This window comes from Grammomys surdaster, unplaced genomic scaffold (assembly GCF_004785775.1).
Source record: "Grammomys surdaster isolate TR1022 unplaced genomic scaffold, NIH_TR_1.0 126546, whole genome shotgun sequence".
Taxonomy (NCBI): domain Eukaryota; kingdom Metazoa; phylum Chordata; class Mammalia; order Rodentia; family Muridae; genus Grammomys; species Grammomys surdaster.
This window is the reverse complement of record NW_021621338.1, coordinates 4,651,168-4,676,233: the sequence shown is the minus strand read 5'-3', so window position 1 is coordinate 4,676,233 and position 25,066 is coordinate 4,651,168. Positions and strand designations below refer to the sequence as shown.

The window sequence follows — 25,066 nt, the reverse complement described above, 5'->3', positions numbered from 1 at the left end:
GGCTTCTTCCTGTGCGTGCCCATAACTGGACAGGAGCTTACAGTGTTTGCTGGTATCACTCACTGGGTTTGAATGATGGCTCCATTCATTGAGCCTGTGTGCCCCTCAGGAAGTTAAGCTGTTTTTAAAAAATGGAGTTGAGAGCAATTATTTTTATTGTGGTGGGCTTTCATTTTGAGATAATGTCTTCTCTCTCAGTAGACCAGGCCAGCCTGAAGCTCTCAATCTCCCTGCCTTTGCCTCCCAAGTGCTGGGATTACAAATATGAGCTACTGTTTATTGTTCAGCAGTAAGACAATTCATTTTAAAAGTTGATGAAAAGCCCCCATGTTAAACACTAGTATATAAAAATCACTTATAGGTGATGGTACACACCTTTAATCCCAGCGCTCTGTCAGCAGAGACAGGCAAATCTGAGTTCCAGGCCAGTCAGAACTACACAGAGAAAGCCTGTCTGTAAAAACAAAACCAAAACAAAACCCAACCAAACAAAAACCAAATAATAACCAAGAACATATGCTTTAAAAAATCTTGGATACTATTTTAGTCCCTTGACCTTTAACCAGTTTATATAAATATTTAACCAGTTTATATAACCATTGTTGGTTAGTGGGCCTAATAAGACAATTAAGACTGAGATGTTAGCATATAGATATGTGACTTATAGAGACAAGATTAAAGGCATGTAGTAGGAAACGGTTGTCATGGCGCCATGATCCTTTGACTAGGAAGACAAGGCAATTTCTTCCTACATGTAACATGCTAAATCTCACTTTGTATCAGTCAAGGAAGGAGACTGAATAGCAGATAGAGTTATTAGGATAATCCCTGCCTCTGGTCTTTACAAGGAAATAACCAAGAGAGGCAGTGCTGGGTGAGGAGGGGACAAAGTGCAGTATGGGAGGTGGCTCGCAGTGAGACAAGCAGGCAGATAGGCAGCAGTTCTAGCCAATCAACAGTTTATTTTTCCAGTTAACACCTACACAGATCTTACTATCCACTTTAGACCCTAGCAGGGAGTCTCAACTGTGGTCCAGACGAGTAGGTGTTGTTCTTCCTCTCTAATACAGAAGGGAAGTCCCTCACCTCAAAAAGAGAGAGAACATGCCATCCTCAGTGCTGGCAAAGTGCTATGGGACCCTGCTGTCCTGCATCATGAGTGTTGAACTGGGCAAGGGTATAGTGTAGGTTCAAGGCGGCAGTGACCCAAGCACAGCACTGCTGGCCTGACACCACCCAGTTTCCTCAGAAGAGAACCTGCCCTCAAACTTGGCCAGTGCCTGTGGGAAAGAGGAGTTGTCAAAGAGTGGGGATCACGCAGCAAAGGACAGGACACAGCAGGGAAATAAAGCCAAGGGGAGTGTGGGACAGTAGAGAAAATTATAAAGTGCCTCAACTAAACAACCAAGTGGGACATGAGGGTGGAGCAGCACAGGTCCCTGAGGATAGGAAGAAAAAGATAAGGTAGACCGCCAGGGCTTGGGACACAGTAGAATGAGAAGGGATGAGGCAGGGAAGCAATTGCAGGCTACGGAAGGACGTCCCTAGCCTTTATCACATCCACTAACCCAAATGGAAAATTATTTACAGACATAAAACCAATCCTAGGCACAGGTACTATACCAGGTCCCAGGACAGCAGGCAGGCAGGCAGAGTGGGCTGGCTTCCATCTGACAGCCAGCTTTTCCACATGGTGCCTCTCCCCAGAGTGGTAGGGAGAGGACAAAATGTGACACGCCTAGTTAGGAAGCCCGAGTATGCCTGCAGCTCATTCTGCCATGGTTCACGGCTCAACCACTACATGCATCTCTTGGTCTGACTGTACCAGAGAATGGCTGTCTGGCTCCAGGGGAGGAGGAGGCAGAACATCGGGGGGCTTTGGGGGCATCTCTGGCCCCAAGCCCAGCTCTGCATTCAGTTGCTCCAGCTCCCCCTGATCCAGCAACTCAAAGTCCTCAGTGGTGAGTGCCTCTTCCTCCTCAGGAGCAGCCAGGGCTTGAGGTAAGTCCTGGGGAAGGGATGGGAGCACAGAGGGAGAGAGGAGGGTAACTGGACCACTTTCGGCAAGGCAAAGTTGGGGTGAGAGGGTGCTGGATGGAGCCATTAGGTCACCACTCACTGCCTCTGGGCTCAGGGTCTCCACTGGTCCTCCAGGAGGGCATTTCACTCCGTCCTGGGGGGACCCTGCCCCATTGAAGTGCGTATTCACAAAGTGAAGAGGGGATGAGAGCTGAAGCAAGGCTTCCTTGTCTGCAGCCCCCTCCTCTTCTGTATCCAGGGCTTGCTTTGAGAGGGCTGGAGGGGCACTTAGCAAGTCTTCAGGAGGGGCCAGCTCTGTCTCTTCCCCCTCCCCCAGTTCTCGGCTCAGAGCCTCTTCTGGCTCACTTGGCAGGCTCTGCTGGTCCAAATCTGTGTGGAGAATAAAGGGTTAAGAATGAGCTGGTTTCAAGCCGGAGGTGGTGGCGTGCCTTTAATCCCAGCACTTGGGAGGCAGAGGCAGGTGGATCTCTGAGTTCGAGGCTAGCTTGGTCTACAGAGTGAGTTCCAGGACAGCCAGGGCTACACAGAGAAACCCTGTCTCGAAAAAAACCAAAAAAAAAAAAAAAAAAAGAGAGCTGGTTTCTCTAAACGGCCACAAAAGTCAGTATGTCCATGAAGACAACTTGGGAAGCCAGGTCCTGTGGCACATGCCTATTGTAATCCCAGCATTTAGAAGGTGTAGGGAGGAGGGACCAGGAGTTCAGGTCATCTTCTGCTACAAATGAAGTTCAAAGCAAGCCTAGACTAAGATCCTTTCTCAAAAAGCAGAGCAGCGCCGAAGAGATGGCTTAGTGATTAAGAGCACTTGCTGCTCTTGCAGAGGACTCAGGTTCAATTCCTAGCACCCATATGGTTACTCACAACCAACTGTAACTCTAGGTCCAGGGGATCAGATGCCTTCTTCTGACTTTTGCAGGCATCAGGCATGCGTATGGTGTGGACACATTATGCAGGCCAAATATTCATACACATAAAATAAACAGATCTAAAAACAACCAAACACTACAAAGCAAAGCATGAGGATGGAGCTGAGGTTTTTGGGAGCTTAGAGTACGATTAGAGAATCCATGTTACAGGAGGCATTTCTGGAACTCAGAGAACACAGCTGGCAACAACTCAGTATCAGAGAGCAGGAAGATAAAGAGGGGCAAAAGACTGCTCATACCCTCAGAAACATCTGTCAGTTGTGGGGTGGTGGCCCGAGATACAGAGAAACCACCGCTCTCTAAGATAGAGGCTTCCTCATCTGACAACTCAGAGTCTGTAATAGCCAAGGCCAGGGCTGTCTTCTTCACATCCACCTGCAGGAGATCCAGGATGAATCCAACATATTGGGATAAGAACACTTTACCTTCAAGCCTTCTGGTTCCCAACTACTTGAGAACTGGTAGCTCTAAAGCAGATACACTCTCGCCCCTCTCTGCCTTTTTCTTTTTCTTTCTTTGGAGATAGGAGGGTCTAATGTAGTCCAGGCTAATCTCAAACTCATAATGAAAACCAGTCTGGTCTTGAATTCTACATGTGTGCACCACAATACCCAGGTTCCCTTTAGCCTTCTACTTGACACCCCATCTTCCCTGGACCTCACCACTGGAGAGAAGCCAGCCAACTCTGCCTCGCTTTCACTCTCTGTTTCCGCCAGTGGCTCATCTCCTGCTGGGGGTGCATTCTTCCCTTGCCGCTCTAGAGAAGGGTAATCAGGCAACAATGAGCAAGATAACGGTGGTGACAAATATGGCTAAGGAACTGGAAATGATTTCAACTCCAGGACACACCACGAGCCATACAGGACAGGCCCTCCCTGCCTCCACCGCCCAGGTTAAGAGACTCCCTTACTTCTCTTGTCATGTTTGTGGTGCAGGGCATCGGCTTCTGCTTTCATGCTGTAGTCCAGCTGCATGAGCAGGGGCTCCAGGCGAGTATACATCCTCTGGATCAATTCATGATAAACCACCAGGGGCCACAGCAGGATGCTCAGCACTATGGGTTAGAAAAGTCCACTCAGCTCAGTAAGCTACTTTCCCAGGAGCCTTCATCCAAACTGTCCCTGAACAGGTAGGTCTGAACAAAGATGAGATCCTTTCCCAAGGCAGTGATAACCTCTTCCCCCTGTCTACTACTCTCCTCCCCAGGCAGGTAACTAATAAAGAAAATGCAGTCTTTCCTTTGGGTCAACCCAGGGAAATAACAATAGAAAGGGCTTTGGAAATAGCAGGGATGACCTCCACTCACAGACAATGTAGGAAATCATAATCCCTGGAACATAGTGTCCCAACACAGCTAGCACAGCACAGCCAGAACAGACTCGAGCACAGAACTGCAGAGAAGAGCACAGGATCTATGAAGAACACTAGGCTTAAACCATGTGCACAGTCACCAGGGGAAGAAACTACTATTTATCTGGTGGAAAAATGGGAACCAGTTGAGGACATTTAACAATCGACACTGGGCATTTCACTCCTCTCCCAGCCCCTCTGGCTCCTGCAGTTGTTACAGGATGAGGTTTACCTGAGCTGGATTCTGCCTCTTGTACTGCAACAGCTCTTGCAGGTGAATCTGGAAGGTGAGCCAGCTCTCAGCCAGGTATCTGCACAGCTCGGGCACACTCAGCAGGTGCGGCTGGGCGCCTGACCCCGCACCCTCACTGGGGAGACATGATATGACCCCTGGAAGCCTCAGAAACCAGCTAAGACACTCAAATCACTTTGAGACTGCTGATGAGATCTTCATTCTGGAAATAGGGAAAACTCCACCTCCCCCAAAGGAAGTCATCCTAGTCATGGGAAGTAAATTCCCAGGGTATTCAACCCTCTACCTCCACAGGAGAAGGAGCACAGCATCTGCATAGAAAGAAGCCTAGAGCCAGGCACACCCATGCCTGCAAAAGCCCCAGCCCTGCTCCTCTTTGAGCCAAGCACAGCAAGCAGACAACATCTGGGCATCTTCTTTAAAAGGTGGCCTATACTCACCTGTCAGAGTGTGGTTCTTCAGGGGGTGGTGCTATGGAGAAAAGGGGGTGGGGGTAAATTAAGAGTGCAAAAGGCACTTAGAGACAGATCCAAAGTCAGAAAGAACTGCCTCTCTGCAGCATTCTCCATCTCAATTTCTCAGTAATCCTCCTGTCTCTTGCTTTCAGGCATGAACCGCTCTATGAGGTCCAGAGCATTTCCTTCATACACCAACAATAAGCTGTATGACATACTGCTCCTGTGCCTGTCTGTACTTTTTTTTTTTTTTTTTGCAGTAATGGGAATTAAGCCTGGGGTCAACATTAGGCAACACAGTACCCTGAGCTGTATCCCCAGGGTAGGCTTTGAACTTGTACCCTCCCCTGCCTCAGCATCTTAAAGAAGCTGGGATGGCAGGCCTGTGACACCAGGTCCATCTTTGCCTCCTTTAAACTTTGCCTTTATCAAACACAGGACCCCATATTTATTCATTTGTGTCCTGAGTAATCCATATATAGTCAGATACATAGTTATTCCAAGATGTACATTAGCGTGTACAGGAAAGCATGTTCTCTGTAGACATTCACTTAACCATCTCCCTCTGGGATGTTCCTTGTTTCTACAATTCTTTCCTTCCCTCCCTCCCTCCCTCCCTCGACAAGGTTTCTCTGTGTAGTTCTGGCTGTCCTGGAACTCACTCTGTAGACCCGGCTGGCCTAGAGATCTGCCTGCCTCTGCCTCCCAAATTTGGGATTAAAGGCATATACCACCACGCCCAATCACTTCAGCAATTCTTTACAAGGCCATACACCACCGGCTGACAGCAAAAGGCAGAGCAGAGAATGGAACTCAGGTGCTTCAGCCACAAACTCCACACTCTTTTACTTATTTTGTTTTTGAAACATTGTCTCACAATGTAGCTCTGGCTGACCTGGAATTCCCAACATAGACCAAAGTAGCCTAGAACTCCCAGAGATCCCCCCTGACTCCTCCTAAGTGTTGGGATTAAAGGCATGCACCACCACACCCAGCTTTAAACGTTAGAGTTTTGACTACTAGACTCACAAGAACATTATTTTTGAGAAAGAAACAACTTTAATTTCAGGCAATTTTCTTAAAAAAAAAAAAAAAAGGAAGGGCATGAAGGATGCCTTAGGAGATAAATGGCCTTGCTGTGCCTCCTCTCAAGTAGTAGGGTGATGATGCACAGGGCAGGTGCACAACAGTGCATGTGGAATGAAGGAACTCACCTGAAACGTCAGGGAGAAAGTGAGGATGCCAGAGATCCAGGAGAAAATAGGTCAAAAGTGAGATGCTGAGCAGGAAGAAGGGCCGGAGGGACGACGAAGACAACAACCTTAGGGAGACAGGCATCTCAGCCGAGAGTAAGAGGCTCCCAAATCCATCGAACATCACAGAAAGACCCACTGATGGGGAGATGGCCCTCTAAGCCTTGCCCATCACTAAGAGACTAAGAAATGGGGCAACCTGGTGCAGGATCACCGCCCCAGACGCTTACAGCCCTCCAAGGGAGGGGAGGGAGCACCGGGTCCTCCCGCCCCCGCTCTCCCGCGCAGCCCGGCCCCGCCCCCTCCTCCGCGGCCGTTACCAGAAGAGGCCGTTGAGGGTGGCCGCCGTGACCAGGCTGTGCAGCGGCTTCTCCCATACCAACAGTCGCTGTGCGGCCGCCAGCACTGTCTCCCAGCCGCGGAGCCGCAGCCACAGGGACGTGGCTAGGCGTCCCACTGCCTCGGCTGCGGCCGCCTCCTCCTCCGCGTCGCCGGTGGCCTCACCCATGCCGAGGCTCAGCCCCAGGCCCAGGCCTAGCCCCGAGGTGCCACCCGCGCCGGTGTTACCGCCGCCGCTGCTCGCCATCACCGAGCCGCAGCCGCTGCCCGAGCCCGCGAGGAGCCAGGGCTGCGCGGCCGCCGCCGGGGGCGCGTCAGACGGAAGGGGGCGCACGCCCGGGCGAGCAAAAAAAACCTGCGGTCAAGCGTCACGTGACGGAGCGCGATGCCATGTGACGTGCCCTAACAGCCCGGATGGGAGGCCCGCGCGTGCGCAGTGGCCGCTGTCGTGATCCTGCACCCACGGAGGTGTGCTTCTTGGGTGCTGGAGTGGTGATCCTGGGCGGGCGTTGAGGCTGCGAGGCCTGAGGTCTTCTCTCTGTGTTTACAGGGCGGCTGGAGACCGCTTTCTCGCGTGAGGCCCCGCTCGGAGGAAGTGGGCTTCCAGGCCCCCAGGATCTTGGCCAGGATCTGTTTGGGATCGGGAAGGGCGGTGCCATTCCCATTACTCAACCCTCTTCGCCTCCAGTCCCCTCCCCTCAGCGGATAAACAAACACCAGCGCGTGACTTTAATGACTTCAAAGCAGCTTCACCAACTTGGAAAAGTTGCTTCTTCCTTCTTCGAGCGTCCGCCCTCTTTCATCCCAAAATCTTTCAGCGGCAAATTGGGTGGAAGGCGTGCTCGAAAATAAAACATCCAGGCGCTGTTTACTTTGGGGAGACCTGTTTAACATCGTACATTGAGGCTTTATATCTTTTGAGATTTAATTGCTGGAGTAACCCTACAAAATACAGTATGTATTCGAGTTTTACAATTTCAAACTTCTAAGGGGCGTAAAGGTTCAACAGATTCCCTCCCACCTTGTTCACAGTTCTCCCACGGGTAAGTTTCTTGTTCATCTTTCTTGTGCATTGCTGATTGAGTACGTCTTCCCTAAAACCCAGGAAACAACTCGCCGCGTTGCCTTTGTGTTGGGCTCGCTAACATCTGTACCAGGACCACAAAGTCTGGTCAGCGCGTTCACCCTTGGTGTGTCGCCGTCCCCTGGGAACCGTATTACAATTCAGCCCCGGGTGCTCGTGGCTCCTGAGAGCGGGGAGGTTGGGTAGGGCAGGAGACATTTCCCACCGGGTGCGCAGACTCGTCGGTGACACTCCCGCAGCTTATAAACGCCAGGCGGACGCAGCACGGGCTGAGAACACTTCTGGCCCTCGTACCTCCTGGTTCGCCTGGTGAGCGCCGCGCGTATCTTCGGGCGCCTGGAGGCCCAGTCGCACACGGAACAGGAAGAGGCGTCCCACGGCTGCCTTCGAGAAGGGAGGAGGCTACGCGCAGTCGGGGCGTTGGCCCTTTCGGGGGAGGTGGGCCAACGGGTGAGGACGACTCTGGGGATCACTTCTCTGGGGATTCCTTCTCTTCCCCTTCACCTTCGCAGAGTGGCCGCTGATAGTGCGATGGATCTGGCTGGGCTCCTACTGGACGAAGAAGGCACCTTCTCCCTCGCCGATTTCCAGGACTTCACGGTGAGAGCTCAGCCCGCCTGTTCTCTGCTTCTGGCAGTCGTAACTCCCCAGCGTTCTCCTCCATACCCGAGTGGAATGGGCACTCTCTTTCTTGTTATGCCCTGGATTGGGCGGCTGTTGAGAGCAATGCCTACTCGGAGGCCCATGCTGCTTGGGCCTGAAGGCAAAGCCTCAGGTTATAAGGGAACTGCTAGTGATTAGACTGGGGTTCATCTGGTTTCTAGTTGTCTAGTCTTCTACTGGGAGCCCTCAGTGATGGCAGGGGCAGGGTGATTGTCCTTCTCTCCATGTGGACAAGACTAGGCTGCCATTAGCAAATGATCCTGGGAACTTGGGGCAGGGTAGAGTATAGGCCCAGTGGCAGTACCCAGGATTTCCACCAAACCTTTCCCTGCCCTTCACCCTCCACTACTCCTGGCTCTGTTTCAGTTCCTTCCAGGACACCAAAAGCTAAGCGCTCGAATCCGAAGGAGACTCTATTATGGCTGGGACTTGGAGACAGACTGCAGCCTGGAGGAGCTCTCCAGCCCTGTGGCAGGTTAGGCTGTGGTGTGTGTGTGTGTGACTGAGCAAGTGGGAACTTGGAGGACTGGGTTGTCATAGTCACCCAAATGCCTGGAGGTTTGCCCTCTGAGCTGCACTGTGTCTCATAACTAGCTTGGTTGGTACTTGGTTTGACAGTGCAGGCCATATTTCAAATTCCTTTAGCCATGTGAGTAAAAACAGCTCATAAATTGCAGTCACATAGTTTAGGGCTTTGTGTATGCTAGGCAAGCACTCTACCATAAAGCTATATCCCAAGTCTGCTGCCCCCTTTGGTTTTCTTTCTTTCTTTCTTTCTTTTCTTTTTTTTTTTTTTTTGTTTTTTCGAGACAGGGTTTCTCTGTGTAGCCCTGGCTGTCCTGGAACTCACTCGGTAGACCAGGCTGGCCTCCAACTCAGAAATCCGCCTGCCTCTGCCTCCCAAGTGCTGGGATTAAAGGCGTGCGCCACCACCGCCCGGCCCCCCTTTGGTTTTCTAAGTATCTGTGTTACATGTTTCTCAAGTAAACAAGGCACACTTCTTAAATAAACGTTAGGGAAAAATAAACATGAGTAACTTAATAGAAAAACAGCCTTTCTGCTGAAAAAAGCTGAGGCTCAACCTTGGAATTGGCTTTTATCCACTTAGAATTTGGGGGTGGGGTATGGTAGGCAAATGGAGGGCTGAAGGGTTGAGACAGTGTCTTACTACATAGATCTGAATAGCCTGGAACTCACTGTATAGATCTTCTTGGCCTTCACCTTGTAATAATCCCCCTGTCTTATATCTTGAGTTTTGGCATTACAGGCGTGTTTCATCATGCCTTCCCTCCTATCTTAGGAGAATTTGGTTTCTAGTTTTTTGTGACAGTCATGTCCCCAGGGCCTCAGATACTACAGACCTAGGTCTTCTCTGACAGTCATTGGAACTGCTGTGTGTGTTGGGAGTTGCTTATTCTGCTCCCCATCTCCTTTCAGACATTACTGTGGAACTTCTCCAGAAGGCAGCACCCAGTCCTATTCGCCGACTCCAGAAAAAATACGTAGCCCACGTGTCTCGGTGAGCTTGGGATGGAGAGGATAGAATGAGATGGGGCATGTGGGATGTTACTGTCTCTAAAGAGAAAGTGTGATGAGCATCTTGAGAGTTTGAAGAGCTGAGGACCCTTGGGTTTAATTACTGCTCCTTTCTACCTCCCAGAGAGGCCTGTATCTCCCCATGTGCTATGATGTTAGCTCTGGTGTACATTGAGCGGCTCCGGCACCGAAACCCAGATTATCTGCAGCACGTGTCATCTTCTGATTTGTTTCTGATCTCCATGGTAAGGTACCCGCTTCCTTTATCTTCCCAGTGAGCCAGGCACCAGGTATAAACTCCACTGATGCCATTCCTGGTTTCTCTGTAGATGGTGGCCAGTAAATACCTTTATGATGAAGGAGAGGAAGAGGAGGTCTTTAATGATGAGTGGGGAGCTGCTGGGGGCGTTGCTGTGGCTACTCTCAATGCCTTGGAAAGGAGCTTCCTGAGTGCCATGGTGAGTGATTCTTCTCTCATCTGTCTTGGTTTGTTTTCGAGACAGGATTTCTCTGTGTGGCCCTGACTGTCCTAAAACTCTGTGGACTAGGCTGGCCTTGAATTCAGAGATCCTCCCAAGTGCTGGGATTAAAGGTGTGAACCACTGCCTGCTACTCAGCTTCTCATCTGCCTTTATGTTCCTTCATTCTTTGTTCTCTCTCAGCTTTCTGTTGTCTCTCTGTCTCTCTGTCTCTCTCTCTGTCTCTCTCTCTCTCTCTCTCTCTCTGTGTGTGTGTGTGTGTGTGTGTGTGTGTACCAGATAACCTTGAGTGTTTTCCTAAGGACTTGTCTACCTTGCTTTTTGAAGTAGGTTCTATTTAGCCTGGTACTCACAGACTAGGTTAGGCTGGATCTGTTTGTCTTTGGCTCCTTAGTGTTGAGATTACAAGTGCATGCTGTCATGCCCACTTCTTTTACATGGGTTCCAGAGAATCTCAGTTTTTCATGCTTATATACAAAGTGTTTACTGAGATATCGAACAATCTCCTTTTTTATTTTTCTCTGGTTGCGTGTCTTTAATCTCAGGCAGATCTCTGTGAGTTTGAAGCCAGCCTGGTCAATTTCAGGACACTTAGGCCTACATAGTCAGACACTCACATTCTCTCTCTCTCTCTCTCTCTCTCTCTCTCTCTCTTAAATATTATTTATTTAATGTATATGAGTATACTGTAGCTGTCTTCAGACACACCAGAAGAGGGCATCAGATCCCATTACAGATGGTTGTGAGCCACCATGTGGTTGCTGGGAATTGAACTCAGGACCTCTGGTAGAGCAGTCAGTGCTCTTAACTGCTGAGCCATCTCTCCAGCCCCAGACCCTGTCTCTTAATGAATACATTTTAAATCAGGCTGACCTAGAGCTCACTGTGTAGACAAGGCTAGTCTTGACCTTGTGATGCGATCCTGCTGTTGTTTCTCCTGCTTTTGTCTCTCAATGCTGATTATAGATGTATATATTGCACCTGACTTTGTATGTCTGTTCTTCCTGTGTCTTTTTGGTAGGCTCTCCCTTTCCTGTCCTTTCAGGACTAGTCTAGAGGTTCCTGAAGCAATGAGTCTCAAAGTAGAGGCTTCTTCCTCTTCCTCCAAGGACACTTTGAGGCAGAACCCTGTAGTCTTAGCCTCTGAGTATTTGCTGTCAAGCTTTTTCTGCCTTAGATTTTGAGCTCCATGTGGACACTGACCTTCTTAGGTTTCTTTTCTCCACTTGCACTTTATAGAGGGGATAACTCAGTCAGGTAGGTGCTGATATAGTATGTGCAAGCTCCGGAGAGTAGCTAGCACATCTTCTTGGCTAGTGGTATAGCTGCTCTGAGCAGGTCAGTGTGGCTTGTGGCTGACATTACTGTGGCTCTTTCCTGTTCCAACTTAATTAGGGTTTGTTGAGGTAGTTTTATACTATAGTTCAGGCTGGCCTAGAACTCACTTTGTAGCCCAAGCTGGCCTAGAACTTGCCATACAATTGCTTCAGCCTTCCAAGTACTGGTATCACAGGAGTAAATTACTATGCGTGTCTTCTTTCTTGCACACAGGATTGGCGTCTCTACACTGATCCTCGGGAGATCTTTGAGGTGCTGAGTTGGCTGGAGAGCTGGTGAGTTCCAGGAATTAGTAAGAGGAGTTTGAAGCATTTAGAGGCCTAGGCAAATGCCATAGGAGCTAGAGATAAGATATGTGTACCTGGGAGAAAGAAGGGAAGGGAAGGGGAGGGAAGGGAAGGGAAGAAGGGAAGAAGAAGGGAAGGGAAGAGAATTGTTCAGAGTGGTCATTGTCTAACCCTTCTGCCCTCCTTTGGCAGTGTGAGCAACTTACTTGAAGTTTAGGTCTGGTTTCACCTTCTGGATCAGTGGGTAGCCTAAGGATCTGTGCATTCAGTCAACTCCTTAGTGTCTTCTGATGGGTCCTGAAAGGTATAAAGGTACCCCTGGGCTAGTTGCAGAGAGTCCCTAACCCCTTGTCTCTTCCTATTAGTGTGGCTCAGCAGCAAGGACGGCGACGGGGCTGGTACACCTACACAGACTTGTGTGTGCTGCTGGAGCAGCCAACATGGCAGCTGTCTCTGGGCTCCCTCTGCCAGCGTCTGGTGAAGGTGAGAAGGGGTTATGAGGAGGGGCTTGAGTAGGCTTGGACAAGCACATGTGAGTCCGTGTGTGTGTGTGTGTGTGTGTGTGTGTGTGTGTGTGTGTGTTGAAAAGCAAATTCTGAAAGACTCAGGAACTGAGAATAGATGGGAGGGTGGAGGAGGCAAGGGGAGTTATAGAGAACTTCAACTCGAGAGACTAGGAGTAGGGGATGGTTACAGTCATCAGCCTGATGTTTTGTTTCATATCTTCTCTCCTGCAGCTATCCTGCCTTTTAGCCGTGGCATATGTGAGCAGCGTGGCCCTAGCTGTGGCGTCGGTGGCTGTAATACACCAGTCCTTGGGGCTGTCCTCCAGCCCCTCACCAGGTCCTCCTGAACTCACACTGGTCTCCCAGAGCCTTGTGCAGCCCTGCACACCTGCCCCTGTGCCACAGTGCCTGACTAATGTCTCCAGCTGCCCAGAAGGCAATGTAGATTTGCCATCACTCTGGGGCAGTCTTCTGGCCCCATTGACACCCCCTCTGATACTCCCTCCAGACCCTCCTGCCCCTCCTACTGCTCTCCACAAATGCCCCTTTTGCCAGAAGTTCCAGAGAAACCCCTCAAACTGCCATGCCTGCCACCAGCCTAACCTTACGGTGTCTGTTGGTCCTTCTAGCCCCTTTTACTATACCCATGGCCCGGCCCCACCCTGGCTCTGGAGCCCAGTGGCCCCCCCATTTCTCCAGCCCCAGCAGTGTTCTCTTTTTAATGTCATGGAACTGGCTCGTCTCAAGTCTGTCATTTTCCCAGGCTAGGTTGGGCTCTGGAATGCATTAAGAGGGTTTGGGAGTCCTTGAGAACCTGGAAGAGGAAAACTTGACTTAGATTTTTGCTACCTCTCTGGGCCCTTGGCTAGTCCCCTGTTCCTCCTGGGTAGGAGCATAAGGAATTATGGGGCAGTACAAGGTCATTCACTCTCCTAGACCTCAGAGACTGGCTAGTAGGCTAGGACACCAGTGGTGCCTGGGACAGTGTCAGCTCAGTGACCAGAGGCATGCCACGGATGACAGAATCTCCCTGCCTTCACAAGCCCAGAGTAGATTTTTGGTTTGAAGTTTCCAAAGATAGAAAGGTAAAAGTGGGAGGTGTGGGAGTGGATGAGGAGAGGAAGAACGCATTGATGTGGGTCTCTGCTGTTTCAGTCAGGAAAACCAAGATGAGAGCTGCTGAGGGACAGAAGGCTCCCTGAGGTGGGAAGCCACACCTGTCCCATGGATGCAGTTGTCACAGCCAAGAACTGCTGGGTCCTTTAACCTTGTCCCTTTGTCTTCCAACTGTAGCATCTTGCTCCAATCCAAGGTGTCCCTCTCTGCCTTTCGGTGTTCTCTTCACAGGCCTCCCTGGACGCCACTGCTTTGTATCTGGGTTTTTCATGCTTTTATAGAACTGAGGTTTCAATAAACAGTTTCTGTTGCATGGCCTGGCCTTTTCCTTCTACAACATTCTTTGATGATCTTCCATCCCTCATCTGTCTCCCAAGTCAGATCCTCATCTGCCTCCCAAGTCAGATGCACAGTCCTATAATCAACACGTAGGCATTTTCTCTGAGCTGTTTTAGAACTTCCTAATAGTTATTGGTTCCTGTTTCAAGCTTTCCTGCATCCCTGCTGCTACTTCCTTGGGGGCCCTGAAATTGTTGGATGTGGCCTGCCATGGGATACAAGTGGTGACTGTGAGGCCTGGGAAAGCCTTGCCTGTTGTTGCATATCCTGGGTGGGTACCAGCCTTGTTGATTCTTATGGTTCAAAACACGTATCCAGTTGAGCGCCTAGAATACAAGCTCTGCTGACCTTGTCACCAAGGTGACTTATAGAAATAGCTGGTGCTGAAGCACCAGAGCCAGGTCATCACTAGAAGAGCCATCTTTGTTGTATTTAGAACTCTAGCTGACTGCTAAGGATCATTTAGGGAGTGTGGGGGCTGGGAATAAAGGTCTGTGGTCTGGTGGGAGCTGCCGCCCCCAAGGGCTCATTGTAGAAATATACTGACCTTTTGTTAGAATCTTTGAGAAACCTACTGGCATTTTTTTTGTTCAGCCTGAGTGGGATGCTAGATATCCTAAAGGGCTGGAAACCTCCTTTACTATGAGCAATTGCTAAGACATTATCATCACTCATATGAAAATCCTGTTTTAGCTGAGCCTGGAGTTAGCTGTTTTTGGAAATGGTCTCACTAGGTTCAGGCTAATCTGGAACTTGGAACTTGCTATCCACTTACATCTGCCTTCGGAGTGATAGGATGCAAGCATGTGCCACCAACCCTACCTGATCCTATTACATTTTAGGTGTAAACATTTTTGTGCTTTTTTTTTAAAAAAAAAAAAAGAGAGAGAAACCTGAGGCTTCAACCCTACACAAAGAAAGGTGCCTACAGAATGGTTGGAGTGGGAGGAGTAGTCTTCCCCAGGGATAGCGTATCGATTGGTCATCCAATACCAGATCATCAGCTCTGAAAACATACATAGGAATAACTACACAAACTGACAGGTTACATTTAGGAACACGTGCATACATGTTCCTAAATACATGTAATAACAATGTAATAACAATGAAAAAAGCAATGAATTTGAAAAATGAGATAGAGGGGCATACGGAAGGGTTTTGAAGGAGGGAAGGGAGAAATAATGTAATGATAGTCTCAAAAATAAGAAAAATTAACCTCAATTTGCAGGGGATTATAAAGTAAATGTATACTTTGTCCAATGTTTTACCAGAAGTTTGCTCACTATTAAAACCAGGTCACCAATGCCTGTGACATCTGAGTAAAGTGTCATTACCGGCTGACAACATAGCTGTCACATCCACAGCAATTCTATTTATGGGTGTGGGCAGCAGACCGTTCCATTGTCTTCTGGTTTACTTGTCCCCAAGCAGTTACATTTCATAATACACGTTGCTGTTGAGTCCTCTTGCTTTACAGTGAGGGCTGTATATACAGTGGTCATAGTCATAAAGGATGAGGGCATTCTACACACGGGTTTGTTTTGAACTGACGTGGGGCATGTCTTGTTTGGCTGAGGAATGTGTACCTAACCGAGGCAATGCTGAATGTTGATGATGGGAAGAGGTCCTTTGCACAGGTTCCGCAGGCGGTTGTGATAGATGCCCCCTAAGCCTCACCCTCAGAGCCTGGTCTACAAGCAGAGGATATGGATGAACATTCTTGAGGGAGGGGTCCAGGACTCAGCTGCTAGGTTAATGGCTGATGGAATTTTCACAAGAGCTGGGCAAAGGTGAAAGAGCCATGTCCTGTTCCCAAACCCTTATCCCTTCTCTCCGCTTCGTTGACACCCCACCACTCCCTCCCCACAGAAGCCAGCTCACTCCACCCAAACTCTGACCTCTTATACTCAACTAGCCTGGGGCAGCCAAGACGCACTCAAGTCAGGGCAACATGAACGGATCACCTCTCTATCCCATTCCACTTCTATCTGTGGGCTCCCAGGATACCCCTGCTTCCCTGCCACCACTGCTACCCCCTGTCCAGAATCCCTCCTCCCGCTCTTGGGCCTCTCGGTGTGGGCCTTCCACCTGGGGGCTCAGCTGTCTTCTGGCTCTACAGGTAGGAGGTTGAGGTGGTAGGAGTTGGCACTATCTGAAATGGATATTTGGAGGGAGTCAGTGAGTCATGAGAAACCTACAGATAGGTATTTCGGAAACTCCTCCCTCTCTATTCCTCTTATCTCCAGCATTTCCTGGTCTTGACATCTCTGCTCTGGGCCTCCCACCTGCTGCTGCTTCACGGTCTTCCCCCAGGAGGGCTCTCATATCCACCTGCTCAGCTCCTGGCTTCCAGTTTCTTTTCATGTGGCATGTCTACGGTCCTGCAAACTTGGATGGGCAGCAGGTGAGGGGAACTTCGTTGAGAGAGGGAGTAGTCTCTCAAAAGAGACTTAGGGGAATCCTATTGACTGCCACATGTTTCCAAACCTGCTGGGGCCGCTGTCCCTACAGGCTACCTCTAATCCAGGCTCCGTCCCTAGAGTTTCTTATCCCCGCTCTGGTGCTGACAAACCAGAAGCTACCTCTGAAGACCACGACACCTGGAAATGGTGAGTACAGAGTAAAGGTGGGCTAGAGGCGGAGGTACATGTTGGCTGGAGGTTGGGTGGTACTAGGCACTGTAGAGGTCTTGAGGTTACGCCAGGCGTCATCTAGGACGGAAGAGCATCTATGTTCCATCTACATCTCCTTTCTTCACCCCAAACATCCAGCCTCCCTCTCATTGCGCCTATGTAGTTTGACCAAAAGCTGCCATGGGCCGGAGCTCTGGAACACTTCTCTCCGAGAGGTGAGTGCCTGGAGGAAGACGGCAGAAGGACTGGATGGCCCCAGCCTGGAGAGGCTCCTGTTCCCGTCATTAGACACTGATGCTTTGGGGAGGAGTTAGGCAGGGGGCTTATACTTGGAGATAGTTAGAAATTCCAGGCTGAGGTCAACTTGATTGAGTGGAAATTCTTCTGTCCTCCCCTCTACACCCATAGGTGTCGGGGGCAGTGGTGGTGTCCGGACTGCTGCAGGGCACTATAGGACTTCTAGGGGTGCCTGGCCGTGTGTTCCCCTATTGTGGGCCACTGGTGCTGGCTCCCAGCCTGGTTGTGGCGGGGCTCTCTGCCCACAAGGAGGTGGCCCAGTTCTGTTCTGCTCACTGGGGCCTGGCCTTGCTGTACGTGAGTCCTGATAGGTGTGGGTGGTAGCCAAGTAGGTGTATAGACCGTGGGAGGGCAGAACTGCTCAAATTCCATAGCCCCCTGGGCAGGGATAACAGTGCTTGCATTTGGAATCCAAGGCTTTCCCTTAATTTATTCCGTCTCCCTGATATTCAGTCACATGCCATGATACCTCATGGTACCTCCCTACCACCCCCCCCCCATGAGCAGTTTCTGCCCTAGGATCTCCTTTTATGATATCCTGCATACTCACATTGCCATCATTCAGGATTCTGATGCTTCTGACCTGCAATTCTGATACTTTTGACCAGCAAAGCTCCTTCTCTTCCTTAGGCTCATCCTGCTCATGGTGGTATGCTCTCAGCACTTGGGTTCGTGCCAGGTACCCCTTTGTTCCTGGAGGCCAGCTTCAACTTCAACTCACATTTGTATTCCTCTCTTCCGACTCCTTTCGGTAGGTGGGGCTCTGGGTAGATGAAGTTAGAAGAGCTGACTGATGTGTATAGCCAGGTGAGGTACACATCTGTGATCACACACTGGGGAAGACGGGAGCAGGGAAATTCAGGAGTTCAAGTTCTGCTACTTAGAAAGTTTCAGCCCATCATGGAATACATGAACAACAACAACAACAACAAAAGTTAAGATATTGATGCTCACCGGGCAATGGTGGCGGACGCCTTTAATCCCAGCACTTGGGAGGCAGAGGCAGGCGGATTTCTGAGATCGAGATTTCAAGGCTAGCCTGGTCTACAGAGTGAGTTCCAGGACAGCCAGGGCTATGCAGAGAAACTCTGTCTCGAAAAACAAACAAACAAACAAACAAACAAACAAAAAAGATACTGATACTCTTCCAGAGGACCTGAGGACTCCTGTTTGGGTCTCAGCACACATGTGGGTAGCTTGTAACTGCCTGTAACTCCTGCTTCAGAATCCAAGTCCCTCTTTTGCCCTTCAAGCACCACCTCCACTCTCCAACCCTTAAAAAAAATAGTTTGAGCTGAGCATGGTGGCACACACTTTTAATCCTAGCACTTGGGAGGCAGAGGCAGGTAGATCTCTGTGAGGCCAGCCTGGTTTATTAGAGTGAGTTACAGGACAGCCAAGGCTACAAAGAGAGACATGTCTCAAAAATAGGATAAAATAAAATAGTTGAAACCAACAAAAAAATGGACTGTTCCTTTGGTCTCCTTTCTGAGTTTTTGTTGGCCTTACCCACCCAGGCTGCCTCAGAAGGTTCAGGGCGAGGGGGGGCTCTTTGTCACGTCAGTATTGTTCTCCAGGTGCTTGCCCCCGTGGCCTGTGTGTGGCTCATCTCTGCCTTTTTGGATCTGAGTGCGATCCCCCTGCAGCTGTCTGAACCCTCCAATGCACCTTGGTTTTGGCTGCCTCACCCAGGTAGGCTTTCTCCCATGCTCGCCTTCTCTTGCTCAAATAATCAAATCAAGATTTAACAGACTTCAGCCAGATGAGGTGGCACACATCTGTAATCCCAGTACTTGAGAAGTAGAGGCAGGAGGATCTGAAATTCAAATCCATGAATGATTTAATGGCACTTACTTCTCACTTCATATTTACTCAAAACACAGGTAGAGAAATGCCAAGTTTTGCCCCACACACACACACTGCAGGTGTATCGCTTGGATCAGTGTTAGGAGGCTAGTGTGTATATTTCTCTCCATCCGACTGATTATTCCAGACACTCCCAATCAATGAACAAGTTTACATTGTCAGCCCCCGTGGACATTTCTGTTGGTGAACTGTGTAGTTACAGTCTTGGAGTCTGTGAAATGTTGTCATTCATATTTATTCATCATGGTGGTGGGGTCAATCAACTCAGAACCTTGTATATACTCAGCAAGTGCTTTACATGGAACTCTCTACCCCAGCCCTTCAGTTAACAGTTTAATAATGGCCCGTTGGGTTCTGATTAGGTTCTAAACATGGCAGGCATAGTGAGCAATACAGGCGTAATAATGTTTGCTTCATGGACCTGACGGTCTATTGGAGAATATAGATGGAATCATATAAGCACCTAAGTAAAGGTGAAATTGTCATTGTGGTAAGTGTATAACTAGGTTTTGTGGTAAGAGAAAATAATGGGGAATCTGATACTATTAGCGGTGTTGAGAGAATTGGTTTTATGTATTTATTTTTTAAATTTAGATGGTTTCTTTTCAGAAGCGTTCTTTTTAATTATATTTCAGAATTATTTATGTTCCATACACATATACAATGCATCTGATCATATCCAGCTCTCCCTCCCTCTCCCTGCAAGCACATAGCATATTCCAATCCCCTTTTCATGGCCTTTAAAAAAGTTATTCACTTAGTCTGATTAGTGGTGCCTGTATGTGCATGGGGATGGGGCCATCTACTAGAGCACAGAAGCACCTCATCTGAAGGAAAATGACTGCCCTTTCCCATGCAGCCACCACCTAACATAGCTCCTCAGCTAGGGATGAAGCCTCCTGAGCCTTTACTCCATTCATGCTTCCCTGCTGGAGTGGTCATCGGCTTGACCTTGTATGGGTCCTGTGCACGTAGCCACAGCTGCTGAGAGTTCATGAGTGCAGTGGGCATGTCATGTCCACAAGACTTCTCCCAGCTCTTATGTCCCCCATCCATTTCTCTTGAGATAGGATCTCACATAGCTTTGGTCAGTCTTGAACTTGCAAATGTACTTAAGGATGGTCTTAAGGATGGTCCAGATCTTCCTGCCTGTACCTAGCAAGTGTTGTAATTACAAGAGTGCATCACCACACCTGACTAGAAGAAACACACTTGAAGAAGTAAGCTGAGGTGTAAGAGATGGAGAGAGTAACAGCTAGTTGGATAGGAGGCAGGAGACCAGAGTGTACTAGGTAAACAGATGCAAGGGCCCCGTGGTTACCAGGAACACAGCAAATCCAGGGCCTAAAACAAGGCCAATGTGTTTGAAGAAAGACGGACTATGATAGAAAATGAGGCTAGGAATAAAATTTCAGACCCAAGATGACCTTGTAAGTCATAGTGAAGAGAAGGGTCTCTCTCTCCTAGAGTGCAGTGGTTTTATGTCCACAGTACTATCTTTTTTTTTTTTTTTTTTTTTGGTTTTTCGAGACAGGGTTTCTCTGTATAGCCCTGGCTGTCCTGGAACTCACTCTGTAGACCAGGCTGGCCTCGAACTCAGAAATCCGCCTGCCTCTGCCTCCCAAGTGCTGGGATTAAAGGCGTGCGCCACCACCGCCCGGCTCCACAGTACTATCTTAAAAAGCTAGAACACCTGGGATTCTTGTGGTACAGACATTTATAGGCAGAGGGATGCTCTAGGCTCAAGTCTGGTCTCCAGGTGACTTCTTTTTCTTCCTCAGGTGAGTGGGAATGGCCCTTGCTGACACCCAAGGCCCTGGCTGCAGGCATCTCCATGGCTTTGGCAGCCTCCACCAGCTCTTTGGGTTGCTATGCCCTGTGTGGCCAGCTGCTGCATTTGTCTCCTCCACCACCACATGCCTGCAGTCGAGGGCTGAGCCTGGAGGGGCTGGGCAGTGTGCTGGCAGGGCTGCTGGGGAGCCCCCTGGGCACTGCATCCAGCTTCCCCAACGTAGGCACAGTGAGTCTTTTCCAGGTACGTTGATCTGAGACAGGACTGGGGAATTGAAGGTACAGGGGCTGAAACTCACACTGATTGACTGCCAGCTGGGTTAGCTTTCAGCCAGGCGGTTCACTGAGGGAGGTGCCCACAGGTGTTAAGTGCTTTGACTGTGGAGAAACAGGAAATTGCCATGTTAGGTGCATCAGGAGCTCTGCCAAGGCTCAGTAGAGTGACAATGAGTTAGAGAAAGCCCTGTTCTTTTGGGAACTTCATTTAAAAAGGAAGTATATAGCATGATTTGAGGGAGTACATACTATCATGAAAGCAGTCGTGTATGGGCTGAGTCAAAGAGGTTCCTGTGATAGAGTGGCTAGGATGCTTAGAAGAATCTTTTTTTTTTTTTAAGATTTTATTTATTTTATGTATGTGAGTACATTGTCACTTTCTTCAGACACACCAGAAGAGGGCATCAGATCCCATTACAGATGGTTGTAAGCCACCATGTGGTTGCTGGGAATTGAACTCAGGACCTCTGGAAGAACAGTCAGTGCTCTTGATGGCTGAGCCTCTCTCCAGCCCCTGCTTAGAAGAATCTTGTTTAAGCTGGGATACAAAGGATGAGGAGTGGGCCAGGCAAGGAGGTGGCTGTGTTTTCTAGTGTCTCTTCTTCTCCATACAGACTGGCTCTCGGAGAGTGGCCCACCTAGTGGGTCTGTTCTGCATGGGGCTTGGGCTATCCCCAAGGTTGGCTCAGCTATTTACCAACATCCCCCTGCCTGTGCTTGGTGAGTAAATAGGTGGAAAGACAAGTACTGGAATACTATTTCCCCCAGTATGACCCAACCAGTTGGCTAGGCTGATGCTGTTTTTTCTCAATAGCTTCTCTGAATGGATACAAACATATGATCTCCTTTTCTTAGATAAACTGAGTTTCTTGCAGAGTCAGAAACAAGCCTGTTGGTAGTATTTCCTCATTACAACCTGCCTGTCCTACAAGCCCTGAACTTTGTCCTCTTCCCAACTCTTTGTTTTCTTCTGTATGAGACAGGTGGGGTACTGGGAGTGACCCAGGCTGTAGTTCTGTCTGCTGGATTTTCCAGTTTCCACCTGGCTGACATTGACTCTGGGCGGAATGTCTTCATCGTAGGCTTTTCCATCTTCATGGCCTTGCTTTTGCCAAGGTGGCTCCGGGAAGCCCCAATCCTGCTCAACACAGGTAGGTGGGGTGGAGAAGAAAAGGAGTTCCTCAGTAATGGAGTTGAGGCTTTGGGCTCTCTGGATTCTTGGTCTCACAATGGGATGCTGCGTGTGCTTCATTCAGTTATTTAACAAATATCCATTAAGCACTTTGCTAAGTGCATGCCCTGGTTTCATTTCTGTTGCTATGGTTAAAATACTTAGGTCAAAAGGATTTTAGGGGAGGAGAAGTTTTATTCAGTCAACAATTCCAGGTCACATTCCATCCCTGAGGCAAGCCATGGCAGGAACTCAGGGTGGAATCTTGAAGCCAGGTCTGCTTGTGAAGCTAAACAGCTTTGCCTCCAAACAAGGAACTCACTTCACAGCCAAAGAAGTACAGCAGGAACCATGGAGGACACTGCCTGCTAGCTGGCTCACACACAGCTAACTTTCTTATTCAGTTCAAGACCACTTGTCAAAGAAATGGCACTGCCTATGGTGGGCCAGGCCCTACCAAGTCAGTTCCCAGTAAAGACAGTCTCCCCAGACATGCTCAGTGGCCAGTCTGAGGGGGAAAGTCCTCAAGAAAGGCTCTCCTCTCAGATGACTCTAGGTGGTGACAAGTTGACAGTTAAAACTAACTAATTACAAAACCCTTTCCCTCAAACACATAAACAAAAAAAATCTAACTAGGTCAGAGCACAAAAGTCCTTCTAGGCTGGGCAGTGGTGGTGCACATCTTTAATCCCAGAGGCAAAGGCAGGTGGATCTTTGTGAGTTCAGGCCAGCCTGGTTTACAGAGTGAGTTCTAGGATAACCAGGGACACACAGAGAATCTCTGTCTCAAAAAAACCAAAAAGAAAAGAAGTGTCTAATCCTAGCACCCAGGAAGCAGGTGGGGTCTCTGTGAGTTTGAGACCAGATGCCTACACAGTGAGTTCCAGGCCAGTCAGGGCTACATAGTGAGATCCTGACAAAACAAAAACAAAATAACAAAAACCTGTGATACTCAATGACAAGAGTAGCTTCTATCTGAGCTGCTGAGGTGATCTAATAGAACTGGACTGGTCTTTGAGGATGGGAAAACTTAAACATATTTGGCAAAAGGCCATTTTTGTGTGTGAGACAGGGTCTCATTTTGGAACCTAGGCTGGCTTCAAACTCTTGGCAATCTTCCTGCTTCAGACTTCCAAGTCTCAGGATTATAGACGTAAGCCACATGCACAGTTAATAAGGTCATTCTTGATCACGTTTCTATCATATGCAAAGATAAAAGATAGGATTATAGGATAGAAATAGCATATGCTGAAAGCCTATTTTATCTAGAGCCTAGTTTATCTAGAGCAATGGTTTTCAACTGGGGGTGATTTTGCCCCGTGTGGAACATTTAGAAATGTATAGAGGGTTTTTTTTTTTGGAAGTCATAAATGGGGAGAAAGAGGATTGTTATTGGGATTCAGTGCTTAGAGAGGTTATTAAACATTCTTTGATGCAGTGGACAGCTTCTTATAATAGAATTATCTGGTCCAAAGTGTTAGTAGAACTGAAGTTGAGAGGCCCAGGGTAGAGCAGAGTTCAGAAGTGGGAGAGACTAGGGCTTTGTAATGCCACACTTTCCAGAGAAAGGGAGTTTGGGGCAAAGGGTACCTGGAGGGATGTGGATGCTTAGAAAACATGACGACGTTGAGAAGGGATGCTATGGGAAGGCCTGAGTGTGGGGAACAGAGTGTGTAGAGGGACAAAGGCAAATGGGATGGAATGACAGCTTTGTGAGATGTGTACTTGGTTTCAGACTGAGTCTAGGTCTGAAAGGGAAGACTCATTGCCTGGGACAGTATCAGTTATCTTCCTGCCTGGTCCCAACCCTTTGTAGGCTGGAGCACCCTGGATATGTTTCTGCGTTCTTTGCTGGCAGAACCCATTTTCTTAGCTGGTCTATTGGGCTTTCTCCTAGAAAACACTATATCTGGTAAGTTGAGACCAGGTCCTAGGGGAGTGGCTGGGTTGTCATTACTCCCTGGGCTGGACAGTGACCTGAGCAGCCCTGCCTTTTACTTATTTTCATGTTAAAGTATGCACACACACACACACACACACACACACACATATATATATATGTGTGTGTGTGTGTGTGTGTGTGTGTCTGTCTGTGGGTATCTGCATTCATATAAATGCAGAGACCAGTGATGCCAGATCTACCTTAGGTTTTTCAGTTTGCACACCAGGAGGAGGGTGGGAGTTCACACAGCCATTGACAGTAGGTGGGATCAGAGATACAGGCAGGTGTGAGCCATCTGGTATGGGTGCTGGGACTTGGAACTTGGGTCCTCTGTAAGAGCAATACCAACTCCTAAGAGCTGAGCTCTCTCTCCAGCCTGACCATCCATCCCTTTTTACAGGTACACGGATTGAGAGAGGCTTAGGTCAGAGGCTGCCAACTTCTTTCACTGCCCAAGAAACTCAAATGCTTCAGAAATCCAGGAAGAAGGCTGCTCAAGAGTATGAGCTTCCTTTACCCATCAAACACCTGTGTTCCTGCATCTCACAGCCTCTCCATTGCCTCTGCCCAATGCCTGAAGACTCTGGGGATGAAGGAGGATCCCCTAAAACAGGAGAGACAGCCGGCTTGTTGCCTAACTCTGGGGAGTCATGTTCTACAGCTGTCAGAGAAGGGTTTAGGTCCCAGTAATTACCAAGACCATCATTTTTGTCTTAATTAGTTCAGCAGTAACTCCTACCTTGCTGGACTCTCGCCTCCAAGGCTGTACTTTCTTCTAGTGGAGTTGTATGTGGTTCACTAGTAGAATGGACTGCCTTTCCTCCTCTTAATAAGACTTGAGTGTTCAGGAGCAGAGACCATGGCTTAGTGGGTTAGAAGTGAATACATGAGATTTTTGCCTGTAAACTGCCAAGGTTGCTTGAATGAACTCTAGCATTCAAATATTTACTGAGTGCTTCCCATGAGCAAGGTCCTACATCCATGGATATGAATATGATAGGGTCCCTGTCCTCTTCCTGTATTTAAGATTTAAATAAGTCACTAAAATGTAAAGAAGAAGACAGTCTATAATAAAGATGAAAATAAAGATGAAGAAGCAAGAAGGAAGTAGTATTTTGTTTCAACC

General features: G+C 48.8%; 3 protein-coding genes across 6 annotated transcripts; 2 read left to right on the top strand and 1 right to left on the bottom strand.

Moving 5' to 3' along the window:
- Positions 1-942: 942 nt before the first annotated feature.
- On the bottom strand, positions 943-6,934 carry Retreg2 (reticulophagy regulator family member 2). Its single transcript, XM_028760613.1, has 9 exons — positions 6,598-6,934; positions 6,239-6,345; positions 5,010-5,040; positions 4,549-4,684; positions 4,273-4,357; positions 3,877-4,020; positions 3,629-3,723; positions 3,206-3,341; positions 943-2,409 (listed from the first exon to the last, which is right to left on the bottom strand). Exons 1-9 carry the CDS (start codon positions 6,861-6,863, stop codon positions 1,784-1,786), a joined length of 1,626 nt encoding a protein of 541 aa, XP_028616446.1. The 5' UTR covers positions 6,864-6,934; the 3' UTR covers positions 943-1,783.
- A 112-nt stretch (positions 6,935-7,046) lies between these two features.
- Cnppd1 (cyclin Pas1/PHO80 domain containing 1) lies at positions 7,047-13,938 on the top strand. Of its 2 annotated transcripts, XM_028760604.1 has the most exons (10): positions 7,047-7,084; positions 7,167-7,659; positions 8,213-8,300; positions 8,730-8,838; positions 9,801-9,882; positions 10,024-10,144; positions 10,229-10,357; positions 11,930-11,991; positions 12,369-12,486; positions 12,741-13,938. In XM_028760604.1, the coding sequence occupies exons 3-10, from the start codon at positions 8,232-8,234 to the stop codon at positions 13,275-13,277; spliced, it is 1,227 nt and encodes a 408-aa protein (XP_028616437.1). In that variant the 5' UTR covers positions 7,047-7,084; positions 7,167-7,659; positions 8,213-8,231; the 3' UTR covers positions 13,278-13,938. The 2 variants fall into 2 exon arrangements, with proteins under 2 accessions (XP_028616437.1, XP_028616436.1); XM_028760603.1 differs by lacking the exons at positions 7,047-7,084; positions 7,167-7,659 and having other exon boundaries at positions 7,703-8,300.
- Positions 13,939-15,655: 1,717 nt separating this feature from the next.
- Positions 15,656-24,846, top strand: Slc23a3 (solute carrier family 23 member 3). Of its 3 annotated transcripts, none has more exons than XM_028760716.1 (12): positions 15,656-16,083; positions 16,211-16,368; positions 16,476-16,573; positions 16,736-16,812; positions 17,006-17,187; positions 17,525-17,645; positions 18,472-18,586; positions 20,542-20,795; positions 21,442-21,547; positions 21,811-21,978; positions 23,815-23,910; positions 24,341-24,846. In XM_028760716.1, the coding sequence occupies exons 1-12, from the start codon at positions 15,916-15,918 to the stop codon at positions 24,628-24,630; spliced, it is 1,833 nt and encodes a 610-aa protein (XP_028616549.1). In that variant the 5' UTR covers positions 15,656-15,915; the 3' UTR covers positions 24,631-24,846. The 3 variants fall into 3 exon arrangements, with proteins under 3 accessions (XP_028616549.1, XP_028616550.1, XP_028616548.1); XM_028760717.1 differs by lacking the exon at positions 20,542-20,795 and adding an exon at positions 17,779-17,781 and having other exon boundaries at positions 17,556-17,645; positions 18,541-18,586; positions 24,341-24,630; XM_028760715.1 differs by having other exon boundaries at positions 16,476-16,594; positions 24,341-24,630.
- Positions 24,847-25,066: the final 220 nt, after the last annotated feature.